Source organism: Ischnura elegans, chromosome X, assembly GCF_921293095.1.
Source record: "Ischnura elegans chromosome X, ioIscEleg1.1, whole genome shotgun sequence".
NCBI lineage: Eukaryota > Metazoa > Arthropoda > Insecta > Odonata > Coenagrionidae > Ischnura > Ischnura elegans.
Genome location: NC_060259.1, coordinates 2,128,418 through 2,151,489, shown reverse-complemented (window position 1 = coordinate 2,151,489; position 23,072 = coordinate 2,128,418). Strand labels below are relative to the sequence as shown.

At 40.3% G+C, this 23,072-nt stretch overlaps 1 protein-coding gene across 4 annotated transcripts in view; it reads left to right on the top strand.

Moving 5' to 3' along the window:
* LOC124170538 (follistatin-related protein 5-like) overlaps window positions 1-23,072 on the top strand; it is a 521,097-nt gene that overhangs the window by 477,730 nt on the left and 20,295 nt on the right. For all 4 annotated transcript variants that reach the window (XM_046549329.1, XM_046549332.1, XM_046549331.1 and 1 more), the window contains 4 exons: window positions 7,598-7,793; window positions 10,532-10,653; window positions 10,738-10,875; window positions 13,576-13,791. In XM_046549329.1, the coding sequence (XP_046405285.1) occupies window positions 7,598-7,793; window positions 10,532-10,653; window positions 10,738-10,875; window positions 13,576-13,791 (672 nt within the window). The remainder of the gene's footprint in view (window positions 1-7,597; window positions 7,794-10,531; window positions 10,654-10,737; window positions 10,876-13,575; window positions 13,792-23,072) is intronic.

Sequence of the window (23,072 nt, the reverse complement as noted above, 5' to 3'; positions counted from 1 at the left end):
CTTCACGTCTGAAGAACCACCAGGATAGCCTCTTCTTCGTGGACATTTTTTTCTGTTGGCATCACAAAAATATACGGATAATGGGTAAATGAGGCGATAATTATTCGCTCAGATGCATATTTAACATACGCTACCCACGCCAACCTTTTCTGTCGAACGAAAATTACCAATCGCATTAATATAGTAATATTTACTATACATCAGATGCGCTTGCGTTCTATTCGCCATTCATTTTTTTTTCGCCACGCATAATTTGAACAACGTTATCGCGAAGCAATAACGACGTTAAATGATAAAGGGTTTCAATTTTTGGACAACGCTATCGTGAAACAACGTTAAACGGGACGACGTTAAACGAGGACACACTGTACCTTCATTACTTCATTTATTCACACAATGCATTAAGCACAAACATGCGACAAAAAATTCATAGAGTTAGAAAGAAAGGGATGGGAACACGTAGTTAAAAAAGGACATGGACAATGGTGCTGTGGTAGACGGGAAAAGCCAGAAATCAGAGGGTAAAAATGCAGCCTGACTGGGACTTGAACCCAGAACCGGCCGGGTGCTCTATCAGTTGTACTACCAGGACGCTTAGATTTACCATGATTTCAGTATATATATAACAGTACAAGAGCGAGTCACTATCGCTAAAAAAGGAACACATGGAAAAAATGTTTACATCTGGGACAGTTGCATGGTGAGCGTTGGTTGGTGGTGATTGGCAGAGATTTTTGAAGTGGGCGGGTGGCTTTCAAAATGGTGCTTAGATTTGGTTGTCATTAATTGGTGATCCGTGGAGCAGTAGGGAAAATCTAGGAGGTAGATTTGTGGTTGGAAAGAATGGGGTACTAGTCCTTAAGGATATCCTGTTGGGCATGAGCACCAGGAAAGTAGGTAGTTAGAAAAGAGGGGGAGCAATTTTTATCCACTTGGGGTGTTGGAATAAACAGTTTTTTTATCATTTTATTGTTTAAAAGTTTTTGGGGTACCCATGGTGAAGAAGAGAGGTGTGTAATTTTTAGAGTAACTTCTGAAGATATTCTGGGTTATTACAAATCCTGTGTCTATGGATGGAGAGAGAATAAGGGAAGGAACATTTGGTGTGTGGTGGATGGCAGCTATTGTAGTGAAGGTGTCACTGTTTGTAAGTGGCCTTGATGTGAACCAAGGCCTGGAATTTGTTGTTGCTAGAAAGGTGTATGTTCACGTTAAAGAAGGTGATATTAGTGTGGGAAATAGAAATAGTGAAAGAAACAGAAGCAATGAGTTGAGTGAAGAGACAAAGGTGTTAAAAGAGTTGAGACCAGAGCTGGAAGATGTCGTCTATGAATCTAAGCAAGAAGAAAAGGCTTTCGATGGTAATTTTTTATGAAGTTTTCTTTGAACAGGTCAAGGAAAAGATTGGTATAGGAGGGACTAAACCTACTTCCCATTACACATGTGGTTACTTGCAGATGGTAGTTATTGTTAATAGAGAAGGCATTGTGGGTGAGAATTAGATGGGAAAGATCAAGAAGAAATTCAGTGCTTTTGAGGTGTCAGTCAGGGGGGTTGAGGTATGGGTCATAGTGAAAGATACTGGCGGAGTGCAGCGAGTCCCTCAGAATGAGGGATAGAGGTATACAGTGAAATTACATCAATGATGGCAATGATGATGGGCTGATTGAGAGGTAGGGAAATAGGATTGAGTTTAGAAAGGGAGCCATGGGAATCTTTACTTATGATGGAAGGGACTGAATGAAGAGTTGGAGATAGAAATTAACAAATGCAGAAATGCATTCGGTAGGAAATTTTTGGGAGGAAACTATGGGGCAGCCTGGGTTATTTGCTTTATGAATTTTAGGAAAGATATAGAAAGATATAGAAGTGGTGTGAGATGGTGAAAGAAGGGCAATTCCAAACTGGCTTAGACCCTCAGAGGGACATTTTGCTTTTAGTAGGGTGTTCAATTCTCTGTGGAAATCAGAGTTAGGGTTTGACAAGATAGGGGAGTAGGAGGAGGAGTCTCCTAATAGTCTGTTGCACTCTACACTGTAGTCGCTGGTGTCAAGTACAACAGCTGTGGAACCTTTGTTGGTGTCTGTGCCCAACCTTGGTTATACTATATGTGTTAAATACCTCATGGAGAAACATCTTGAAAAATAAACACTAAACACTACTCTCCCTACCCATACGAAGCCCCTCATATGTAATAACCCTGATGCCCTGGAAAACATCCTCCACAACCCTAACCATTCCCTCCTTCAGAGAAGCTACCCAGTGTCCCTCCTGAGTAAACAATTATCAAGCATAGATACCACCCAAAATCTTACAAAAGCCATTAAGCACTTGGTGTTTCCTATCTCATATCACGTATTTTACCCAGGTAGGGTAAGACACAGTGTAAAAGACAGGATAAAAAAGACACACAAATATAAATTTTCGGTGGCACTACCATCTTCCTAAGAGTTAGGAACAAGAGTCAGAGGGACTACTTGCTTGTGGGACCTTTTCTCAGTTTATGATATTAAGCAAACAATATTTGTCCCCACTAGACAAACAGTTCAGTCTGCCTCTATTATTGATAATGTACTCTGCAATCTACAATTCAGTATAGGTCAAGCCATTGAGTCCCATCTTTCAGATCATAAGGCCATAGTTACAACTATAGAAGTACCAATATCCTCACTCTCGTCTACCAAATCATTCTTTTCTAAGAAAAGAATTTTCACCTTGGAAAACATTGAAGATTTCTGCAACAATCTGCAACTTACTACTTGGGATTCTGCATAAAGTGCAGAATCAGTGAATGATAAATTTAATAATTTCCTTGATATTTTCCATACGCTCTTCAATGGTAGCTTTCGTCTTGTAAAAGCTAGTTCAAATAAGCCTCAAAATAAAACCTGGGTTACTCCTGAAGTAATACAAAATTCACAAATTCTAAAATCTCTGTGGTCAGCTTACAAAGCTATCAATGACAATGATATTAAGGAACAATATATTGCTTTCAAAAAGTACTACTCAAGTTTAATCACTACTACTAAAAGGACTCGTAATATCAATTCCATCTCTTCTTCAGATAATAAATCAAAAACAGCTTGGGATATAATCAATAACACCTCTGTAAAATTGAGAAAGAATGAATCTCCCAAAGAAATTTTACACAATGGTATTCTTGTTTCAGACCCAGACATGATTGCAGTTCATTTCAATACGCATTTTCTCAATCCCTTGAAAACATCATCCATGTTACAAGTCAATACAGATCATTGTCGTCATAATAACTCAGTTCTAAATAACATGTGCCTTTACCCTACTAGTGAGAAAGAAACAGAATCAATCATCAATAAAATCAATACAAAACACTCAGCTGGGTGGGATGGGGTTCCCTGCTCCCTCCTGAAGATGATGAAGATTGCATAAGATATCTTCTTACTCCTATCACTCATTTGGTCAATGCTTCTCTCTCCTCGGGTATTTTCCCTGACAAACTTAAAATGGCAGTTGTAACTCCCCTACACAAAAAGGGTGATATTCAATCAATTGAAAACTATCGACCCATATCAAAACTTTCAGTTTTTTCTAAAATATTAGAAAGTGTCATTTCAAAAAGAATAATGTCATTCCTGATAAAAAACAACATCTTATCCAAATCTCAGTTTGGTCTCATAGGTGGTCTTTCGGCAGAATTTGCCATTTATAAATTTATTGACTCGGTTCTTGAAGGTCTTGATCATCACCTCAATACTGTTGGTACTTTTTATGATTTGTCTAAGGCTTTTGATTCTGTTGACCATGAGACTCTCTTGAGGAAAATCCACATATATGGTATGAGAGGAATTGCAAACAATCTAATCAGGTATTTTCTTGAAAAAAGAACCCAGGCAGTAACCATTATAACCGATAACATGGTTAAACATACCTCACCTCACCAGGAGATATTGAGGGGTGTTCCTCAAGGCTCCATTCTTGGGCCCCTGCTTTTTTTGTTATGTATCAATGATCTACCCTCACAATTAAAAGAAAATATTTTTATGTATGCTGACGATACGAATCATCTACTGAAACGTGATGGCAATATTGTTGTTCCCACTCAAAATGCTGTCATCAAAATGGAAACATGGTGTTCAACTAACAAAGTGGCTATAAATAAATCCAAGTCTTCCTTTATATTTTTCCATCCTACTCAGAAAAAAATTGATTACAGCCCTTACATTAAATTTTCAGATTGTAATCTTAAGCGGGTTACTAATACCAAATTTCTAGGTATCTCCATAAATGAAAATCTAAACTGGGATACCCCCATATTAACCCATTTATGCCATATAAGGTTTGAAAAATGCAAATTTTACCCTGATTTTTACATATTGTAGATAAAAATATATATGAAAACAATGGTCTATCTTTCCCACTACCCAGTGAGAAATGGGTGGTGGAATCCACGTGGAACCCACGTGGAGAATTAACGTGGATACCACGTGTTTTTGGTCGTGGAATCAACGTGGAACCCATGTGGAAATTTGGTGGAAAAATTAAAACAGCAGTTGGTGCTGTCCTAAAACCATTAAAACCTCAACCACTCTATATCTAAACCTTCTATATATGTGTCTACGATTTTTCATGTGCTCTCATGGCTGCCTTTCCACGAATTATATAAAAATAGAATGTGCGATACATTTTCACATAACTAGCGTGGTTTCAGGATGATAAATGACGCAATGTCACCAGAGAGTTAAGTTCCACAAATTAGAAATTCTGTTTAACATTTTATGATAATCACCACAAATCCACTTGAAATCAACGTGGATTCCACGTGGGTCCAACCACTCAATATCCACCACCACCAAATATCCACCACTCAACGTGGATTCCACGTGGGTTCCACGTGGATTCCACCACCCATTTCTCACTGGGTAGGCTCAGCACTATTACCATTTGTCTCTATATAGTGACAAACCACACGGCGACGGAATTCAAGAAGACCAATTGGCATCAAATCGTTTATTTTATGCAATTGCCAAGCATTTTGTAAAGCCAGCTCAAAGCAGATTAACGGAAGGCTTGAGTACCATTTATTTCCACGCATTGATGCTTGATACTTGCCAATATTTTCATCAGCTCGGTCCACTCCTCCCATATATTGATTATAGAACTTGATTAAATTTGGCTGAGTAACTTGTATCTTTTTTCTGATTTTGAGAATAACGACTGACTGTTGCAAAGGACTGGCACCGGCACCAGAAGATGCAACAGTTACAACACTTTTATCATTTCAGCTACAAACAATTATTGCCTTTTCCATCAATTCCGTCATCAAATGTGCCCCAATCTTTTTTATTTAGGGTAGCATCAGATAGCAAATGAGGTTTGTCTACGCGATCTTTTCTCGCTATGCCAGTTACTTGGTGGCCCATTGAATGAAGTTTATCAAGGAGTGCAATGCTTGTAAACAAGTTGTCGAACCCAAAATGATATTTACCGGGATGCTGCGTTGTGAGTGCCTCAGTGAATTGCAAAACAATTGAATATACGTCTTTACACCCAAAACATACGCCGTCTCGGAACAGAGACTCAACCACACCAGAATTTATACCCACTCAGGAAAATTATTCCCAAAAAACAATGACATTTACTGACAGTCAGTTCAAGGTTTACGCCCTTACTTGCACCCCTCTACCTCCTACTGGCTGAGCAGTCAGATCGGCTTTCTTCCATTTGCGCACCATTGGTGCCGCGAGGGGGGGATATTGGGGGATAAACCTCCCCCCCCAGAACTCAGAGAAATTTTTAAATTCAATTCATTTTACGTAATTGGATAAATATTAATTACACAATAGAGCAAGTATTAATAAAATATCCCTTAGAAAGCCATAAAACTCACAATTTTGAACCATTTATCATAAAAATTTTCTCGTGGATGGCACCTGCACCTCCCATATTCCATACCCCTCCGAACTAGTTGCACCTAAACCCCCCTAACCTTTATTCCTAGCTGCGTGCCTGTTGCGCAAAACTTTGGTTACCTTGTTTCTTAGAGCAAGAAGAGGCAGAGGCGAATTGGAAGCCGATACACCGTCATTTTCAGTAGTATCACCATCCGATATCAGCTAAAGGTCAGCACTGTGAAAGTTCTCGTCATAAGAACCATGAATGAGATGAGCAGAAGCGCACAGCAATGATCCGGGAAGGTTATTAATTGTTCCACATCTAATTGCTTACTTGATTCAAAATTAAAGTGAATATTTCAGAGCGCCTGAATACACGCATAATAGTAGTGGATTTGCCTAGTGTTCCAAAAATGGAACACTGTTAAATAAACACTTGTAACTAAAACAAAATACATTTTTTCAAAATTTCCTTCCTAAAGCACAATAGGTTAACTATTACTGAACATGCAGAGAAACATTTACAACAGTCGGGCGTAATGGTAAATAGTTATTAATATAATATTTAAGGTGGTCTCAGAAAAACTGCCTTGAAAAAAAGACTGCTATTTCTCAACACACTGGCTACGATGGGTTGGCAAAACTGACTAATTCTTTGCTCCATGTAATACAATATACCTTTTAAAGAGGTATAGAAAGAAAAACCATGGCATATTGGTGTGTAATGAGTCGTAGTCATTAAATTAGAAAGTCGTGTCAGGTGTTCCAAAAATGGAACACTAGGCATAAATGGGTGAATTGTATTTCATCCTTGGTGGCTTCAGGCTGCTACTTAATTAGACGGGTGATTCAGCTCACAAATATAGAAACAGCCATGTCACTTTACTACGCACATATTTATTGCAGATTAAAATATGGTATTTTAGCCTGGGGTCACTCCCCTAAGGCAGTCCGTCTTTTTAAACTACAAAAATGGTCGGTAAGAATATTATGCAAAGCTAAAAAACAAGCTACCTGCCGTAATCTTTTCAAAAGGTTACAGATCCTTCCCCTTCCTTGTATATATATTTATTATGCTGTGATGTTAATTAGAGAATTTAAACAAAAGTTGTGCCTTACCATGAATAACGATATTCGTGATTATCATACAAGAAGTAGAAATGAGCTCGCAGTGAGGCAATAAAATCTTTCTCTCTTCAGTAGAGGGCCTTTCAATATGAGTATTAAAATTTATGATAAATTACCAAAATCAATCAAAGATGAAATCAGACCTGGCCTTTTTAAAGCAAAATTTAAAAAATATCTTTTAGATCATTGCTACTATTCAATTATGAATTCAACTGATGAATTCTTTGAGGATGCCTCGCAATTAATGTAATATGTATATGTATTATAATATATTGTGAGTTTCTTTCTACTTTTGATTTGTTTTTTATGTTTTCCTGACGGGTCCTATATATGTATATTCATATATTTTCTGTGACCAATAAAATATTATTATTATTATAGAGTATTTTGCTTTTTTCCCTAGCCCTGAGGAAGGTGGTAGTGCCAGCAGAAATTTAAATCTGTGTTAGTGTCTTTTATACTGTATTTTATCTTACCCAACCAGGGTTAAATTTGTGGTATGATATGTTATAAAGTCATGGTGTATTTGATCACATTTATGCATTTAGACATCCACTATGCTACAATGCTACAATATGACTGCTGTGTTTTTCATTCAGGTGGAGTGGCTGAAAAATGATGAGCCCTTGAAAATAGATATGCCCAACAAGTATGAAATAATTGGTAATGGCACAGAATTACAAATCCACAACATAGCTTATGCAGACACTGGGGCTTATATGTGCCAGGCTACAAATGTTGGTGGAATGACAAGAGACATTTCCTCACTGGTTGTACAAGAAGATCCAACTCCAAGTAAGTAGATTAGTGCCTCTTATTTTTATTCTTGATTTTTAAAATTACTAAAGTATATCATGACCAACCATGAGAATAGGCATGTATATACTCAGCAATATTTTATGATGGTCAATATATACATGCTCAAATTCTAAGGAGTTAGAATTGCCTGCTCATATTTTTAGTTTTTTAATGCATATTTTAGTGAATTCTCAGAAAACAACAAAGGATAATTGGCAGAAGTTATGTTCTTCACTTTGATTTTTTCACATGTTGAACTGCTTTTAAGTGTCCCCTAGAGTTTTGGGTACAAAATGGAGGGAGGGGCTGGGGCTACTCCTATCACAGGCTGACTCACTTTTCCATTGATTTTCCAACTGTCTTCTACCTGCCTCACTTAGCTAGCTCACATTGTTCACAGATATTTCCAGAAATTTGATCCCCCATATTTGGGGTGTTCTTGTGACCCTGTATAGAGTAATGCCCCCACGATAGCTTCATTTCTCACACTCTGCAACTATGTAGGCCAAGGCTGAAATTAATTCACTGAACTACAGGGAAGTGCAGTGGCGCCGACTCCATGGGGCTTGAGGGGGCCCGAGCCCCCTCAAAAATTAGTTGTGGGTGTGAGGAAAAAATGTGCCAGGCTTGTCGATATTCCCCGAGGTGTCCAGGTATCGAGATTAGAGTTCTTAGTGTTCTAATGTTGATCATATGTCTCTTCTAAAATGCTTACAAAACTTAAAACTCACTACTTATAAAATTTCCCGGGGCAACATCCCCGGTTTGGGCCCCCCCAATATTTTTTGTAAGTCGGCGTCCCTGGGGAAGTGTAATCATGATAATGATGATGAGCACAAGATGTCAGGGAAGTGTAATCATGATAATGATGATGAGCAAAAGATGTCAGATTCAATTGAATTCAAAGAAAAGATACAATTGAATTTTCAAATATTCAATGGAATTCCCAAATATCCTATTGAAATCTCAAATACTCAATTGAATTCTAAAATATTCAATTGAATTCTCCAATATCCAATTGAAATCAAAAATACCGTTATACTGTTATTCATATGTTTACTTGCACATGGTTGACTGGGTTGTGGTCAATTTTGGTTAATTTTTTGCTTGTGGAGAAACGACTATTTAATATCGGTGTTATTTAACCTGTGCTTGATCCCCACAGCATTGTGTTAGGTCATTCGTGTGTCTCTTCAGTGATATAGTGGAAGTCTTGATGTGATTGTTGTGCTTTAGTTTGTTCATTTAGTAATGTATCGTTTGCCTTCAGTTTTTTGACTGGTTATACTAACGTTTCTGTTTAAAATGTAAGCATATTTATTTAACTTAATTATGCGTACGTGCGTTACGTCGCCAACAAAAAACTACTAGCATTGTCGGAATAGTGTGTATCACGCAGGTTTGTTTGTGTGAAGTGAAATTCCCGTATTCTTGTATAAACATGAGTGACATGTTTCTGTTGAGAAAAACAAGTTATGTTGGTTTAATGCAAAACCAGAATTATATTAATTAGTATTTTAAAGAAGCCTTTCTTAGGTAAAGACGTTTGAGATATTTGTTGGTGAAGTTGTTATCGCTAATCGCGGAAAAACGTTTGCTTTTCAACAACTACTCAATGTTGTTTGAACTGGTAAAAGTTGTGGCTCTCATGGTATAGTTGTTGTTCTGATAATCATGGCAAAACTATACAGCTTTTCGATAACTATTCATGATTGTGAGAAGTGATGGAAGATGTGGAAAAGCCCAATTAAAGTTTTTATGACACTGCTTCTAAAAATATTTCAACTTTAATTTCTATTCACATATTTTATTTATTCAGAATTTGGGATTCGTGAAATTTAGATGTTAAGTGTATCCTACCAAATAATAAGTTTACCATATTGGAGGTATTTATGTATTTGTAATTTTTTCAATTGAACTGTTCAATTGAAAAGTAACAAATTTCAATTGAATTTTTCAATTGATTTTTTTTCAATTGAAATTTGTCACTTTCCAATTGAATGGTTCAATTGAATATTTTTCAATGGAACATTTCCAATAGGGTAAATGCAGATCCTTTGCAAAGTGTTTTATTAATGTCATGATCTATTATTGTAACAGGAAATACAACAGTCTATTCGCATGAACATAAGAGTATGGCTCATGTAGAGTAAAAGATAAAACTCAAACAATATTCATATGCAGACAGACTACTATGAAAATGCAGATTATGCGGTCAACATGTTTATGTTCTATCTATCTATGCTTAATACATGTACTACTGACATGATTGCTTCCTGGATGTTCATCTGTTGACTATTCTGGTCTGCACTTAAGATAGCATCATCCCCTTTAAGGCTATCGGATCAGCAAGGGAAATAAAGCACTTGCAATATCATCTAACATGGCAGACTAATGCAGGTACCAAGACAGCAAAAAATATGCCATGGAAATATAAATACACAGCATTAATATTTGAATGAGATGGTATTATCTACTTCAGCACACAAAGCTAAGCTTATCTTAAAGCAGATAAACCTTGATATGCTGTGAGACACATGTAATTGAAACCCATTAACCCCTGCAAGGCAAATTTTTCCCAAGACAATGAGCATGGTCCATGATGAAAAAAAATTGTCAACTTCTATGTCCTCAGAATCAACTTCTGTCACTTCTTCATTATATCTGGTCATCAACTCTATTGCGCTTTCCATCACTCACGTATTTATATGTATACATAACATTTCTTCCCACAGCAGCACCAAATGAGGAGAGAAGATTTTTCTCATTCCATGATTGGGGGGTTTCTGTCTATGAGCCAACTGCATGTCGACTTTATCACCAAATACAAGCTACTGACATCATTCCAGGAACTCAGGTAGATGAAACACTACTCAATATTCATCATATGTGGGATAATTATTGAGCTTAATTTTATTTTAATTTTACCACTTTGTTATAGGAGTATGTGTGTGGTGACAAGGGAGTGAATTGTAGCTGGGGACAAGCAATCAATGTGGCCAACCGATATGTGTATGTCACTCAGCCCAAAAAGGATCGAGTCCTTGTCATCAGTAAAATACAAATGGTGGTTGTAGATGTAAGTACAATTTTTTAGCTTTTAGCAATATTTGGTTCTTGAACTGTTTAAGTGATGAAGGAGGATGTGGACCCCTGCTGGCATCTTGTATGGCAGTTGTTGCTGAGAGTGACGTCTGAAGGAGGTGATAAGAACGCTCATGATGCGTGCCTCACCTCCATACAGGTTCAGCAAATCACAGGCATGAAGTAGACAATTTTCAGTAATTTCAGTTGATTTTGAGAATATAAAAATGATACGAAAACTATTAGGCACAGTATCCTATGCCCAATGTCTACTTAAGATGATGCAGTTGGCTGAGTGTGGAAATATGGATTGAAATTTTGGTTAAAAAAAAGTCACCTAAAACTCAGTTATATTTTGAACAAATTCTTTTTTTATTTTAGCTACATATTTATATCCTATTTTGCCTTATCCTTTTATTCCCCATGAATTATCTCATGAAAAGTCAGCAAGGATAGCAGTAACTTATATCTTTGCATAAAAATACCCTTGAAAATGAGAATTTATTTTAGGAATAAGTTTGAGATTATCTATATTATACATTTAGGCCCATATCGTCAGTCGCTCCTTCAGATCTTGTCTTCACTTAGGATTCCTTCGGCGGCCTCCTTTGCGAAGGATGCGATTACGTTCGAGAGACGATCCTCAGTGAAGCTCTTTTTTATCTTCCGACTTAAGCTGGTCTTTTGGATCATTTTCATTGCTCATGGAATGTCCAGTTCTAAGATCCGTTCATCCAGTCAAACAAAGACAAAGCATAACTCACCTAGCGTCACGTTGGTCACAAAATATGCCAAAATGGAGCGAATGGGTAACGCGGAAAGAGTTTTCTGTTTAATTCGGTAATCAAACATAGGGATATTCAAGAAAATAAGAAAACGGACGCAGTGACAGTATGCATTGGAATCAGAAATTAAATTCACCGAAAATTCATAGATAATTCATACTTCAAATATACAACAGACCGAAGCGTAGGAAAAAAGCAACAAGTTTCCTCAGTTAGATGATTAGTAAATATCAACTATAGTCTTTAGTAGTCGAAACGTACACCTAAACAATCCAGCATTAACGTAAGCCAACATGATGATTAAATAATTGCTGGGGTGTAGGTAATATAGTGCAAAAAGTTGTTTGCCAACGTGTTGTTTTATTTGAAAGCCTTCATCAGGGCTATGAATGAAAAAATGAGAGAACAATAATGTACAATATTGATACATAAATAAAGGATACAAAAAAGCTTTTATACAACAATATAATTAAAAAATGAGAAAGGAATACACAAGGATTTTGGCATTAAAAAATATAAAAAATATTTTTTTAATGTCAAAATTCTTGTGCATTCCTTTCTCATTTTTTTATTGTAATATTGTAAAACAAGTGTTTTGTAACCTTCATGTATTTATCAATATTGTATATTATTGTCGTCTCATTTTTTCATTCTTAGCCCTGATGAAGGTTTTAAAATAAACCGAAACGTTGGCAAAAAACTTAATCGTACGCGGAAAAAAGGTTTAGTTAGAACTATCGAATTCTGATGAAATTTATCAAACTTTTCGGTCGTCATATGGCTCATTGAAAAATTTAGTAACAATTACCATACCAGTTTGATAAATTATATCAAACTGGTTTGGTAATTGATACCGAAATGGCCACAGCAGTTCGATAAAAACTATCAAAATCAAAAGATAGTAAAACCGACGTAGCGTGCACATGTGAAAGATTTTCAATCCAGAAAACACTATTCTGATTTAAAATCATAAAATTCATAGTTTAACGTAAGTTTATGCTAAAGAAATACAAAAAAAGCTAAAAAAAATCTGCCTGCAAGCAGCAACGAATGTGGGCCCTCCGCGTGGTAGCGACGGGCACTAACCACTGGGCTAAATCGGTCGCCATAATAATTTCTCACACAAACACAGTAATATTTTATTAATGTAAATAATCATCCTTTGGGTTGAAATGTGAATAAGATGTGACTAAACTTTCCCTTTGTAAGCTTAAGAGGAATACTTGATGCATAAAATTGCATTACATAGTTACTCCATATCCATATCTAGTGCAGATGCACAAGAAAACTTTATTTGTAGGCTTTTTACATCGATGTAGAGATGATGTTAACGTGCTGGGTGATATCCTTAGCATGGATTGAGTCTAGTATGACGACTTTTATCACATGTCATTCAACATGATCGCGAATGATTATACCTCAGGAATACCTCTAATTAAGGTTTTTATGTGTCGAAATACACAAACATCTCCTAACAGCTTTAATTTCCATGATAATACGCTGTTCAATCATTGTCTTTGATGCACCGGCTTACGGATAACATTGCAATGTAAAGCAGAAATAAACATTAAGATGAACAAAATTAAAACGTTATCGCCATCACAAATAATAAAAACAAAATCATTTCTACCAACCTATCTTTTATGTAAGGCCTGTTTAAAAATCTTTAAAGTGATGAAATGGTTGTGAAGTGGATGTGAAGGCTGGGCCAGACCAACCTACGCTGACGAGGAGTCCTTCACCAGCAAAGTGCGGTGAAGAAGACCTTCGGACGTCTCTCGAACTGAAATCTATCCTTCAGGAGCCGAGGAAGATGAAGGATGGCTAAAGAAGCGACTGACGATACCGGCCTAAAAATTTATGACCCATCTCCATGAGTTTGCTCATATGGTTAACTTTTGTCTGAATAGGTGGTGGTGACTGACAAGTATCCAGTTGAGCTGCACCATGTCCCTCCATTGGATCAGGTGTGGGTGCTCAACTGGAGGAGTGACACCAACCACGGCATCAAGACAATACAAATAATCCGCGATGCAGCTCAGAAACGCAAGCATCATACTGTGCACCCAGAACCGATTGATGGGCAATTTGACCTAGTGAAAGGTCTTTTCATGCCTCCAGTGCAGGTAATAATGTTTCCTAATTTTGAACTAAACCCACACAGAAAATAAACATCTATTAGATATCTAGTAGATATCTACAGATAGATAAATGTAGATGTCTATCAGATGTCTACAGTAGATGTCTATTAGATATTTAATTATCTGTTTTAAACTCATCTATATCTATAAAAAAATTCTCATGCCTATGCTTGATGCAATTAGCATTAGTGAAAAAATTGTCGCCGTATGATCAAAATGAAAACTACAAAAAAAATACCGCGACAGGGCATTGAATTTGTGTTCCCCATTCAATAGCCAAACACGCTCACCACTACACTAACTGATCCTGTTGTAGCAGTAGAGCTTTTTTGAAATTATATAACGATTGTTAAAAAAACCACTCGGAAATTAATTAATTACAGCCAAACTAAGGCCCATTCAATGGAATCATACATCTATTCATAGATAAAAATAGACAATATATAGATACAGTTGGCATAGTCGCCAGGCATCGTTCTACGCGTCGCAAAATTTTTCAAGTCTGCCATCACTCCAGTAATGAACCAAAAAAATTGTCCCTAAATCAAATGTTATGTCGCTTCCATAGCTCATGAATCGCGTTTTAAAACACACTTTCGAAGATGTATAGATATACATATATTCATAGATGAAAATAGACAATATATAGATATCTATAGATATGTAAGCACTAAGCTTATAGGAAGGGCCAGGTTCATAGAAGGCAGAATGAGATGACAAGTCTGGTTCCACACGTTTAATTGTTACTAGCACAGGTACAAGCTCCCCCTCCGAGCTACAGCGTAAGACTCCCCAGTCTATTCCCTCCAAGAGGCTTCCTCCCGTGTCGCGTCCGTCTCGTGACCCTCTCAGCGTCCTCCTATTGGCCGGAAAAAGGCCGCATGCTCATGCACATCATACGCCTTCCCACGCCAAGATACTGCAACGTGTTATGGCATAAGGTGTTGGAGGAATACGCGTAGACCAATTCCCACGCGAGAGCCAGTTGCAAGTTGCTAATCGGAGTAAGGTGCCAGAGTCATGCACGAGGATGGATCCCACGCGAGAGGTTGCAACGTGTTATGAGTTTCAGATACTGGACCCATCACTCGAACGTGACTCTGCGATTCTTCCATTACACCGAGAGTGGAGCCGAGCCGGCACAAGACGGCGAGTGACACCCTTACATCACTTCCCCCCAAAAGTGAATCGCTGAATAATAAATAATTATTGTTTATATTCAGCGATTCATCCAAATGAATTCAGCCAACAAAATTTAGATACTACCCTATTAACTATTACAATACTACCCACACAATGTACTGTCCATAAAATACATAGTTTCACAAATTATAAAGTTTTCTGCAACAAACACCATCTAAAATCGACTACTAATCATATGAGAATTAAAAAGTTCATGTTCCATTGAAAATTCCAACAAAAAAAAAACACTTAGAGTTAATTTTTGCATTAAACACTTTGGTAATGATTACTCTTCCTGCAGAGCCCATATATGATAGAAATAGTTAGAATAAAAAACAGACACAGTATTTCACCCACAAAATTCAGCCCCCAAAATTTATCCAACCCCGCCTGTTTCTTCGCTTCTCGACCAAGTCCACCAATGCCTCCATCTCCTCCTTGACATGTTGGTATTCCCTATTCATCCTTTCTAACGCTAAAATACATCCCCGACCATAGCTCTGCATAACTTTCCCGCCATCCTACCCCTTACTTAATCAAAAATGATTCTAATCCTTTTATATTCCTCTTTCATGGAACCCAGACCAAAATTTATAACTACCATCCATGAATGTTCAGTAAATACTACACCCCGCTGTCTTTCAAACAATAAACCACTACTTAACGGCATCAACTCTTGGCCCCTAATAGGGTCCAAACCACAACACAACAGACATCAGCCAAACCAAATATTTTAGGGGTCCACCATATCCTCTTCTTCCTCCTCCCATCTTGTCAGCGCCTCCCGCGGACGTAGATAATAGCGGTGAGAGGGTGCGGGTGGGGGGATCACGTAGGGCGGTGATTCGCAACGTCCTCTTCTGGGTCGTAATCTGTGAAGATAACGACGGGGAAGGGGAGGGGGGTCAGTGGGGACGACTCCTTCCGCCTCCAATGGGGGAGCGGTGTCGTCTAGATGAGGGGCAGGGGGCGGAGGGGAATGAGGACCACAGGAAACGTCTTGATGAGGGGCAGGGGGCGGAGGGGAATGAGGACCACAGGGGGGGCGGGCACCTCTTCTCCGTCTATGACCACGACTTCCCCTCTCTCCGCGCCGCCTCCTCCTCCTCCTGCGCCTTGCGTCACCAGCTGATCCCCTCGGTTCTCCACCCACTCGTCCTCCCAGTGAAGGGGGTTGTTTACAGCTGATGTCGGTTCTCGCGAAGAAATGTCACCTGGAAGAAATTTTCGTGGCCGTCCACGGGGTCTGTCAGCAATATTCCCTGTATGAGGAGGGGGAATAGGGCCATGATAAGGCTTAACACGACTTGTGTGCACAATAAGGGTTCGAAATGGAAGTTCCAACAGTATATTGCACTTCGAAGTTACTTTCAACACGCGATACGGGCCCTTCCACGGTCTATGAAACTTTTTTACTTGCCCCACTTTTAAACAAGGGTCACTTAAGAACACGTAGTCGCCTTCCTTATACTCCCTCACCTTAACCCTTCCCTTCACAGTTTCCCTCCTTCTCTTTACCGCTAAGCGATCATTTCGGGAGCATTGTTTCCACATTCCCTTCAACCTCTCTCGTAGGCCTGTCACACTAGGGTGTTCCTTCCCTGGGCTACTAGCCCCGAAACAATTGAAAGGTGATGCCATCTGTTGTCCAAACACCAACTCATGCGGGGTGAACCCCGTGCTCCTGTGGTTTGAGGTGTTATACGAGCAAACGGCAAACTCGAGATGCTTCGCCCAGTCGTCATTTCGTACGTTCACGTATAATGGCTAAGGATCTTTGCGATTGTCCGATGCACTCTCTCAACTCGGCCATTGCACTCTGGGTGGAACGGGGATGTCCTTAGCTGTTTTACATTCAATAGCCTACAAATCTGTCTGAACAGATCAGACATAAAGTTAGTCCCCTGATCCGTAAGCAATAATTCCGGCACCCCAAATTTTAAAATCCATTGTTTTACCAGTGCAACGGATACGGTTTCAGCCGATTGGTCGGGCAACGGCACCATTACCAAGTATCTCGTAAAATGGTCTAGGATAGACAAAATATAACGATGCCCATCATTTGTCCTTGGAAGGGGGCCCACAATGTCAATGGCAATAAACTCAAAGGGCTTATTCGCCGCGGGTAGCGGCTGCAGAGGGGGTTTGCACTTGCCGTAGGGGCTTCGCTGACTACAAGCTATACAACGCTTCATATACTCCTTGATATCCCCCAGAATCGTGGGCCACCAATAGTCCCTTCTGACTCTACTCGCGGTTGCGTGTACTCCAGGATGGCCCGAAAGAATGTGATCATGATACTGACGTAACACTCTCTCCCTGCAGTTTCGTGGCACCACTATTTTATTTCCCCCTTCGTGTCTTTTACAAATAATGCCGTCAATGACAACGAAGTCATTTTCATTAGCCCACTTTATGCATTCTGGGTCTCGTTTCTGTTCTTCTCCAAAATTAATTATTTCCTCGGCCGATACGAGGCCAACCTTTCTACTCAACGCGTCAGCGTTTGCATGGGTTTTACCCGATCTGTGCACCACCTGGTAATCATATTCACCCAGTTTTAAGGTCCACCTCATTAATCGACTATTAGGGTCCTTTAAATTGAATAGCCACGTTAGTGCTGCGTGGTCCGTCACAATAGTAAATTTTCGTCCCAGCACATAATGTCTAAACTGATTGACAGCCCAAGTTATTCCGACCAATTCCTTCTCTGTTGTGGTATAATTCAGCTCCGGTTTCTTAAGCTGCCGTGAGGCAAATGCTACCGGGTGTTCCTCGCCGTTGATCACTTGGGACAGGACGGCACCTACTGCAAAATTACTAGCGTCTGTTGATATAGTAAATGGCAAAGAAAATTCTGGGTATACCAATACGGGACTGCTCGTAAGAGCTGTTTTTAAATCTTCCATTGCTTGATCGCACTCGGGAGTCCAAACGAATGCGCTACCCTTTTTCAATAGCGACGTAAGGGGTCGGGCTATAACTGCATAGTTTTCGATGAACCGACGGTAATAATTCGTGAGGCCCAAAAAGGATTGTATCTCCTTCACATTTTTTGGAGTAGGGAATTCCTTTACCGCTGAAATCTTTCTAGGGTCCGAAAAAATACCTTCTGCACTGATAATGTGTCCCAAATAGTTTACTTGTGATGAGGCAAAGTGACATTTAGATAGTTTTAGGGACAATCCTGCCGTTTCTAGTCTCTCGAACACTCTCCCTAAGCGCAAAGCGTGTTCCTTTATGGAGCCGCTAAAGACGATGACATCATCGAGATACACCAGGCATTCCGTAGGAGCCATCCCCCTAAAAACTCCGTCCATAAACCGTTGGAAAACGCTAGGGGCGTTTCTAAGACCGAAGGGCATTCGGAGGTATTCATACAGCCCATTATGCACGATGAAGGCGGTTTTCTCACGTGAGTCGGAAGCCATCGGGATTTGGTGGTAACCCGCAGTTAAATCAAGTGTAGTGAAATATCTGCATCCCCCCAAATAGTCTAGTTTTTCAGTAATGTTAGGTAAGGGGTATACGTCGGGTTTTGTTATTGCATTTAACGCGCGAATATCTATGCAAAACCGGTACTTCGGCTCTCCGTCCTCAGATTTTTTCGGAACGATCACAACGGGCGAGGCCCAGGGGCTGTGACTCGGCACTATTATTCCCCCCTCCAATTGTTCCTTCACAAAATTGTCTATCAGTGGCTTCAAATGATGAGGGGTTCGGTAGGGTCTTCTGTAAATGGGCCGAGCATCACCAGTGGGAATGTGGTGTTCTACCAAATGTGTGGCTGGGGGTGTGCCCGATGGCGAGAACAATTGACTATACCTTCCGATTAAAGGCTGCAATACCGATTGTTCCTCCGCGTCTAGATGAGACAACTTTCTTGCAATCTCGTCCTTAAAATCATCCTCAACCGCCTTGCACACGGAAATATGCGCGTCCATGTCAATCCCGGTCCCTCGCACTCCACTTTTGTCCCGCCCATTATTCACGTCATCCTCCAAATCACTCACTATTGCGATCACTGTACCCTTACTCAAAGTTACATCTATCATTCCAAAGTTACTTACTTGGATCTTAGCACCCCCTTCCTCATCCACCTTACAAACACATCTGGCCACCCAGCAGTCGTCCAATTCCAGCGCTGACTCCACCATGCACTCATGGCCCTCTCCCCAGCCGCTACCAAGGGGAAGAGTGACGAGACGAACGCTCCGGGCTGGGATCATCTCTGCCGACACAAGGCGTACCGGAATATTCACCCGTGGGCGGCGCCATTTCCTCCCCGCGTCTCCCAGCTCCTTCGCCGTGTACCTCGTCGTTCCGTCTCTCGGCCTCTCCTCCGTGATGTCCGCGGCTCCGCTTATCCACGCTCGTTCAGCCACGCCCTCCATCCTTATCTCCATAACGGCCGGGCACGCCCCCTGCGGTTCGCCGTCCGTCATAGCGGAAGTGGCCGCTTCGCCAACCTCCCTCGGCCGCGGTGGGATCTCCGCGTGATCTTTACTTCCACTATCGGTTAGACAAATTACGCGTCCGTCAATTGTCAGTTCACCTCTGCTCACGTCAATTATCGCTCCAATTTCGCGGAGGAAGTCTATTCCTAAAATTCCCTCATGGCCCCCCAAATTGTCAACAACCTGAGCCCTTAGATTATACACTCTATTGCCGACAACTAGCGGTACTACCACTTCTCCGAAGTTCCAAATAAGCCCTCCATTCAGTCCTTTTATCCTGAACTGAGACCTCCTCGGTGTTCGGCCCCCACAGCACCTTTTAGTTAAAAGGCTCACTTGTGCCCCTGTATAAACCAACATTCGTCGCCGCATGCCCCCACACGTCACAGTCACCGCCAAATGCTTTACATTCCCCTCGCGGTGCACACATGGGAGTACGATCCTTAATTGGGGCCGTTGCGGGCGACTTGCTCGGCCCCGGAACCGTTTAACGGCATCTCAGAACGCTGGCTATAACTACTTCGCCCTCGTGCCCAACAGTTTTTAGCCCAGTGTCCTTCCTTCCCGCAATTAAAACACTGCATTCTGCCCCGCTGTTTACAGTCCATTGCAAAATGCCCAAGGCGGCCACACGCGTGACAAGCTCCATCACGGACCGCGAAAACGCTCCTCTCCTCTCGCCCCTCCTTCACCGGTCGGATCCTCCTCTCAGCTTCCCGCACGCGCACGGCTGCGGATATAGCAGCGTCGAAAGTCTCTGGCATAGAGAGGCGCGTGTGCTCCCCCACCCTACCAGGAAGGCCATTTAGGAAGGCGTCTAAGGCTCTCTCATCAGCCTCCGCACGACGAGCTGCTGCTGCGGCGGAATCTTCCTCTTCCTTCCATGTATGACTATTTATTTCGCGGATACGATCCGCGAATTCCTCTATCTGCTCCGCTGGGCCCATTTGTATGTTCGCCAACATCTCTCTGTAGAATCTCCTATTCTTCACCCCCTGGTACCTCTCCAACAGCACCTTCTTTGCTTCGGGGTAGGTCAAGGCATCCCCCGCCCTTGCCTTCGCCCTCAGGAGATCCGCGGCCCCACCGCGCGCGCGAAGTGTGACCGCGCTTAGCCTGTCTTCATCATCCCACCCACCCAGCCTTCCCACCTGTTCTACTTGCGAGAGAAACGCTTCAATGTTTTCACCCGTGGCTCCCGAAAAACTGTCTATTGCCGATAGCATTGAGTAGGACTTCCTCGAGTTTTCTCCTATCCTGGTCACATCAGTTGTACGGGCTCTATAATTCGCGTTTTCTTCTTTGAGGGCCCGTAACTGCGCACAAAGCTCATCCATGGCCTGTTGGAGCTCCATTTCACGACCCGATAAACTAACACGACTCGACATTGTCAATCACCTTTTCACGACGGGTATCACTGCCCTTCGGGATATCCCACTTCTCAACACCAAATGTAAGCACTAAGCTTATAGGAAGGGCCAGGTTCGTAGAAGGCAGAATGAGATGACAAGTCTGGTTCCACACGTTTAATTGTTACTAGCACAGGTACAAGCTCCCCCTCTGAGCTACAGTGTAAGACTCCCCAGTCTATTCCCTCCAAGAGGCTTCCTCCCGTGTCGCTTCCGTCTCGTGACCCTCTCAGCGTCCTCCTATTGGCCGGAAAAAGGCCGCATGCTCATGCACATCATACGCCTTCCCAAGCCAAGATACTGCAACGTGTTACGGCATAAGGTGTTGGAGGAATACGCGTAGACCAATTCCCACGCGAGAGCCAGTTGCAAGTTGCTAATCGGAGTAAGGTGTCAGAGTCATGCACGAGGATGGATCCCACGCAAGAGGTTGCAACGTGTTATGAGTTTCAGATACTGGACCCATCACTCGAACGTGACTCTGCGATTCTTCCATTACACCGAGAGTGGAGCCGAGCCGGCACGAGACGGCAAGTGACACCCTTACAGATATCTATTTTCCGTGTGGGAAGGGTCACCGCTCATTGATCCCCCCCTAAGTAGTATCCAAATGCATATGATATCCAATTTATTTTACATACAAATCTATAAAATATCCAATAGATATTTTGTGATATTTCCATTGGATATCCCTGTTATAATAATAATAATAATAATAATAATAATATAATGATGATCAGATAATAGCTCATTTCATAACAATGAGAAAATTTTTTATCAGAAATTAATTAAAGCAAATGAAAAAAATTTGGAGCACCCAAACATTGCTGACCTAGAATCCCATTGGGCGAGTATATGGGCTGACGATCCTGATCTAAGGATAGAAGGGGCAAGTTGGATTAAAGAAGAGAGGAATAGGATGAAAGAAGTTGAAGAAATGGGTGCAATACAAATTACAGAAAATGATGTATCGGAGAGTGTAAGAAACACACAAAGTTGGAAAGCACCAGGGGCAGATAAAATCCAGAATTATTGGTATAAAAAATTCACATCCATCCACAAAAGTCCAGCGTTTGGTATAAATGAGATCCTTAAAAACCCAGAATCCTCACCAAAATTCCTCACACAAGGAATAACGTACCTAAAACCAAAATCCGATAATACAATGGACCCAAATAAATATAGACCAATTACATGTCTACCCACAATCTATAAAATACTATCATCAATTTTGGCAAAAAAGATTTACAAGCATATCGAGACACATGACATCTTGTCGGGGGAACAAAAGGGATGTAGAAAGAAATCACAAGGCTGTAAAGAGCAATTGATAATCGACAGTGTAATTATGAACACTGCGAAAAAGGCCAAGAGAAATCTATTGATAGCATACATAGACTACCAAAAGGCATACGATTCGGTTTCACATTATTGGCTAAAAGAAATCTTAAAAATTTACAAAATAGATATTTCAATTGTGGAGTTTCTAAACACAGTAATGAATAAGTGGCAAACTCAGTTGGTATTGAATACCTCTCAAGGTCAAATTCAAAGTAGTATTATCCGAATAAAAAAAGGAATATTTCAAGGGGATTCACTGAGCCCATTATGGTTCTGCCTAGCTGTCAACCCTTTATCAAATATATTAAATTCAACAAAATATGGATTCAAATTAAAAATTGATAGAAATCAGACACATATGATTAATCATCTTTTCTACATGGATGATCTAAAGATATATGCCCACAATCAGAAGGAGTTAAATTATATGTTGAAATTAACGGAGAGCTTTAGTAATGACATATGTATGAAGTTTGGAATATATAAATGCAGAAAATTAGAAATTAATAAAGGGAGATACGTTAAAGGGCAAGATATTCTTTTAGATAGCGGAAAAATCGAAAACATGGAAGAACATGAAAAATATAAATATCTTGGCATACTGCAGAAAACTCAAATCCCACAGAAAGAAATTAAGGAAAAAGTCACAAGAGAATATAAAAATAGGCTTCAACTTATACTTAAAACGCAGTTAAATAGCAGGAATACAACAAAAGCCATAAATACATTTGCTGTTCCAACTTTAACGTATACATTTGGTGTAATTCATTGGACTAATACGGATTTAGAAGACCTAGATAGATTGACAAGGAAAGCATTAACAGTTTACAAATCACATCATCCAAATGCTGCTGTCGAAAGGTTATACATTAAAAGA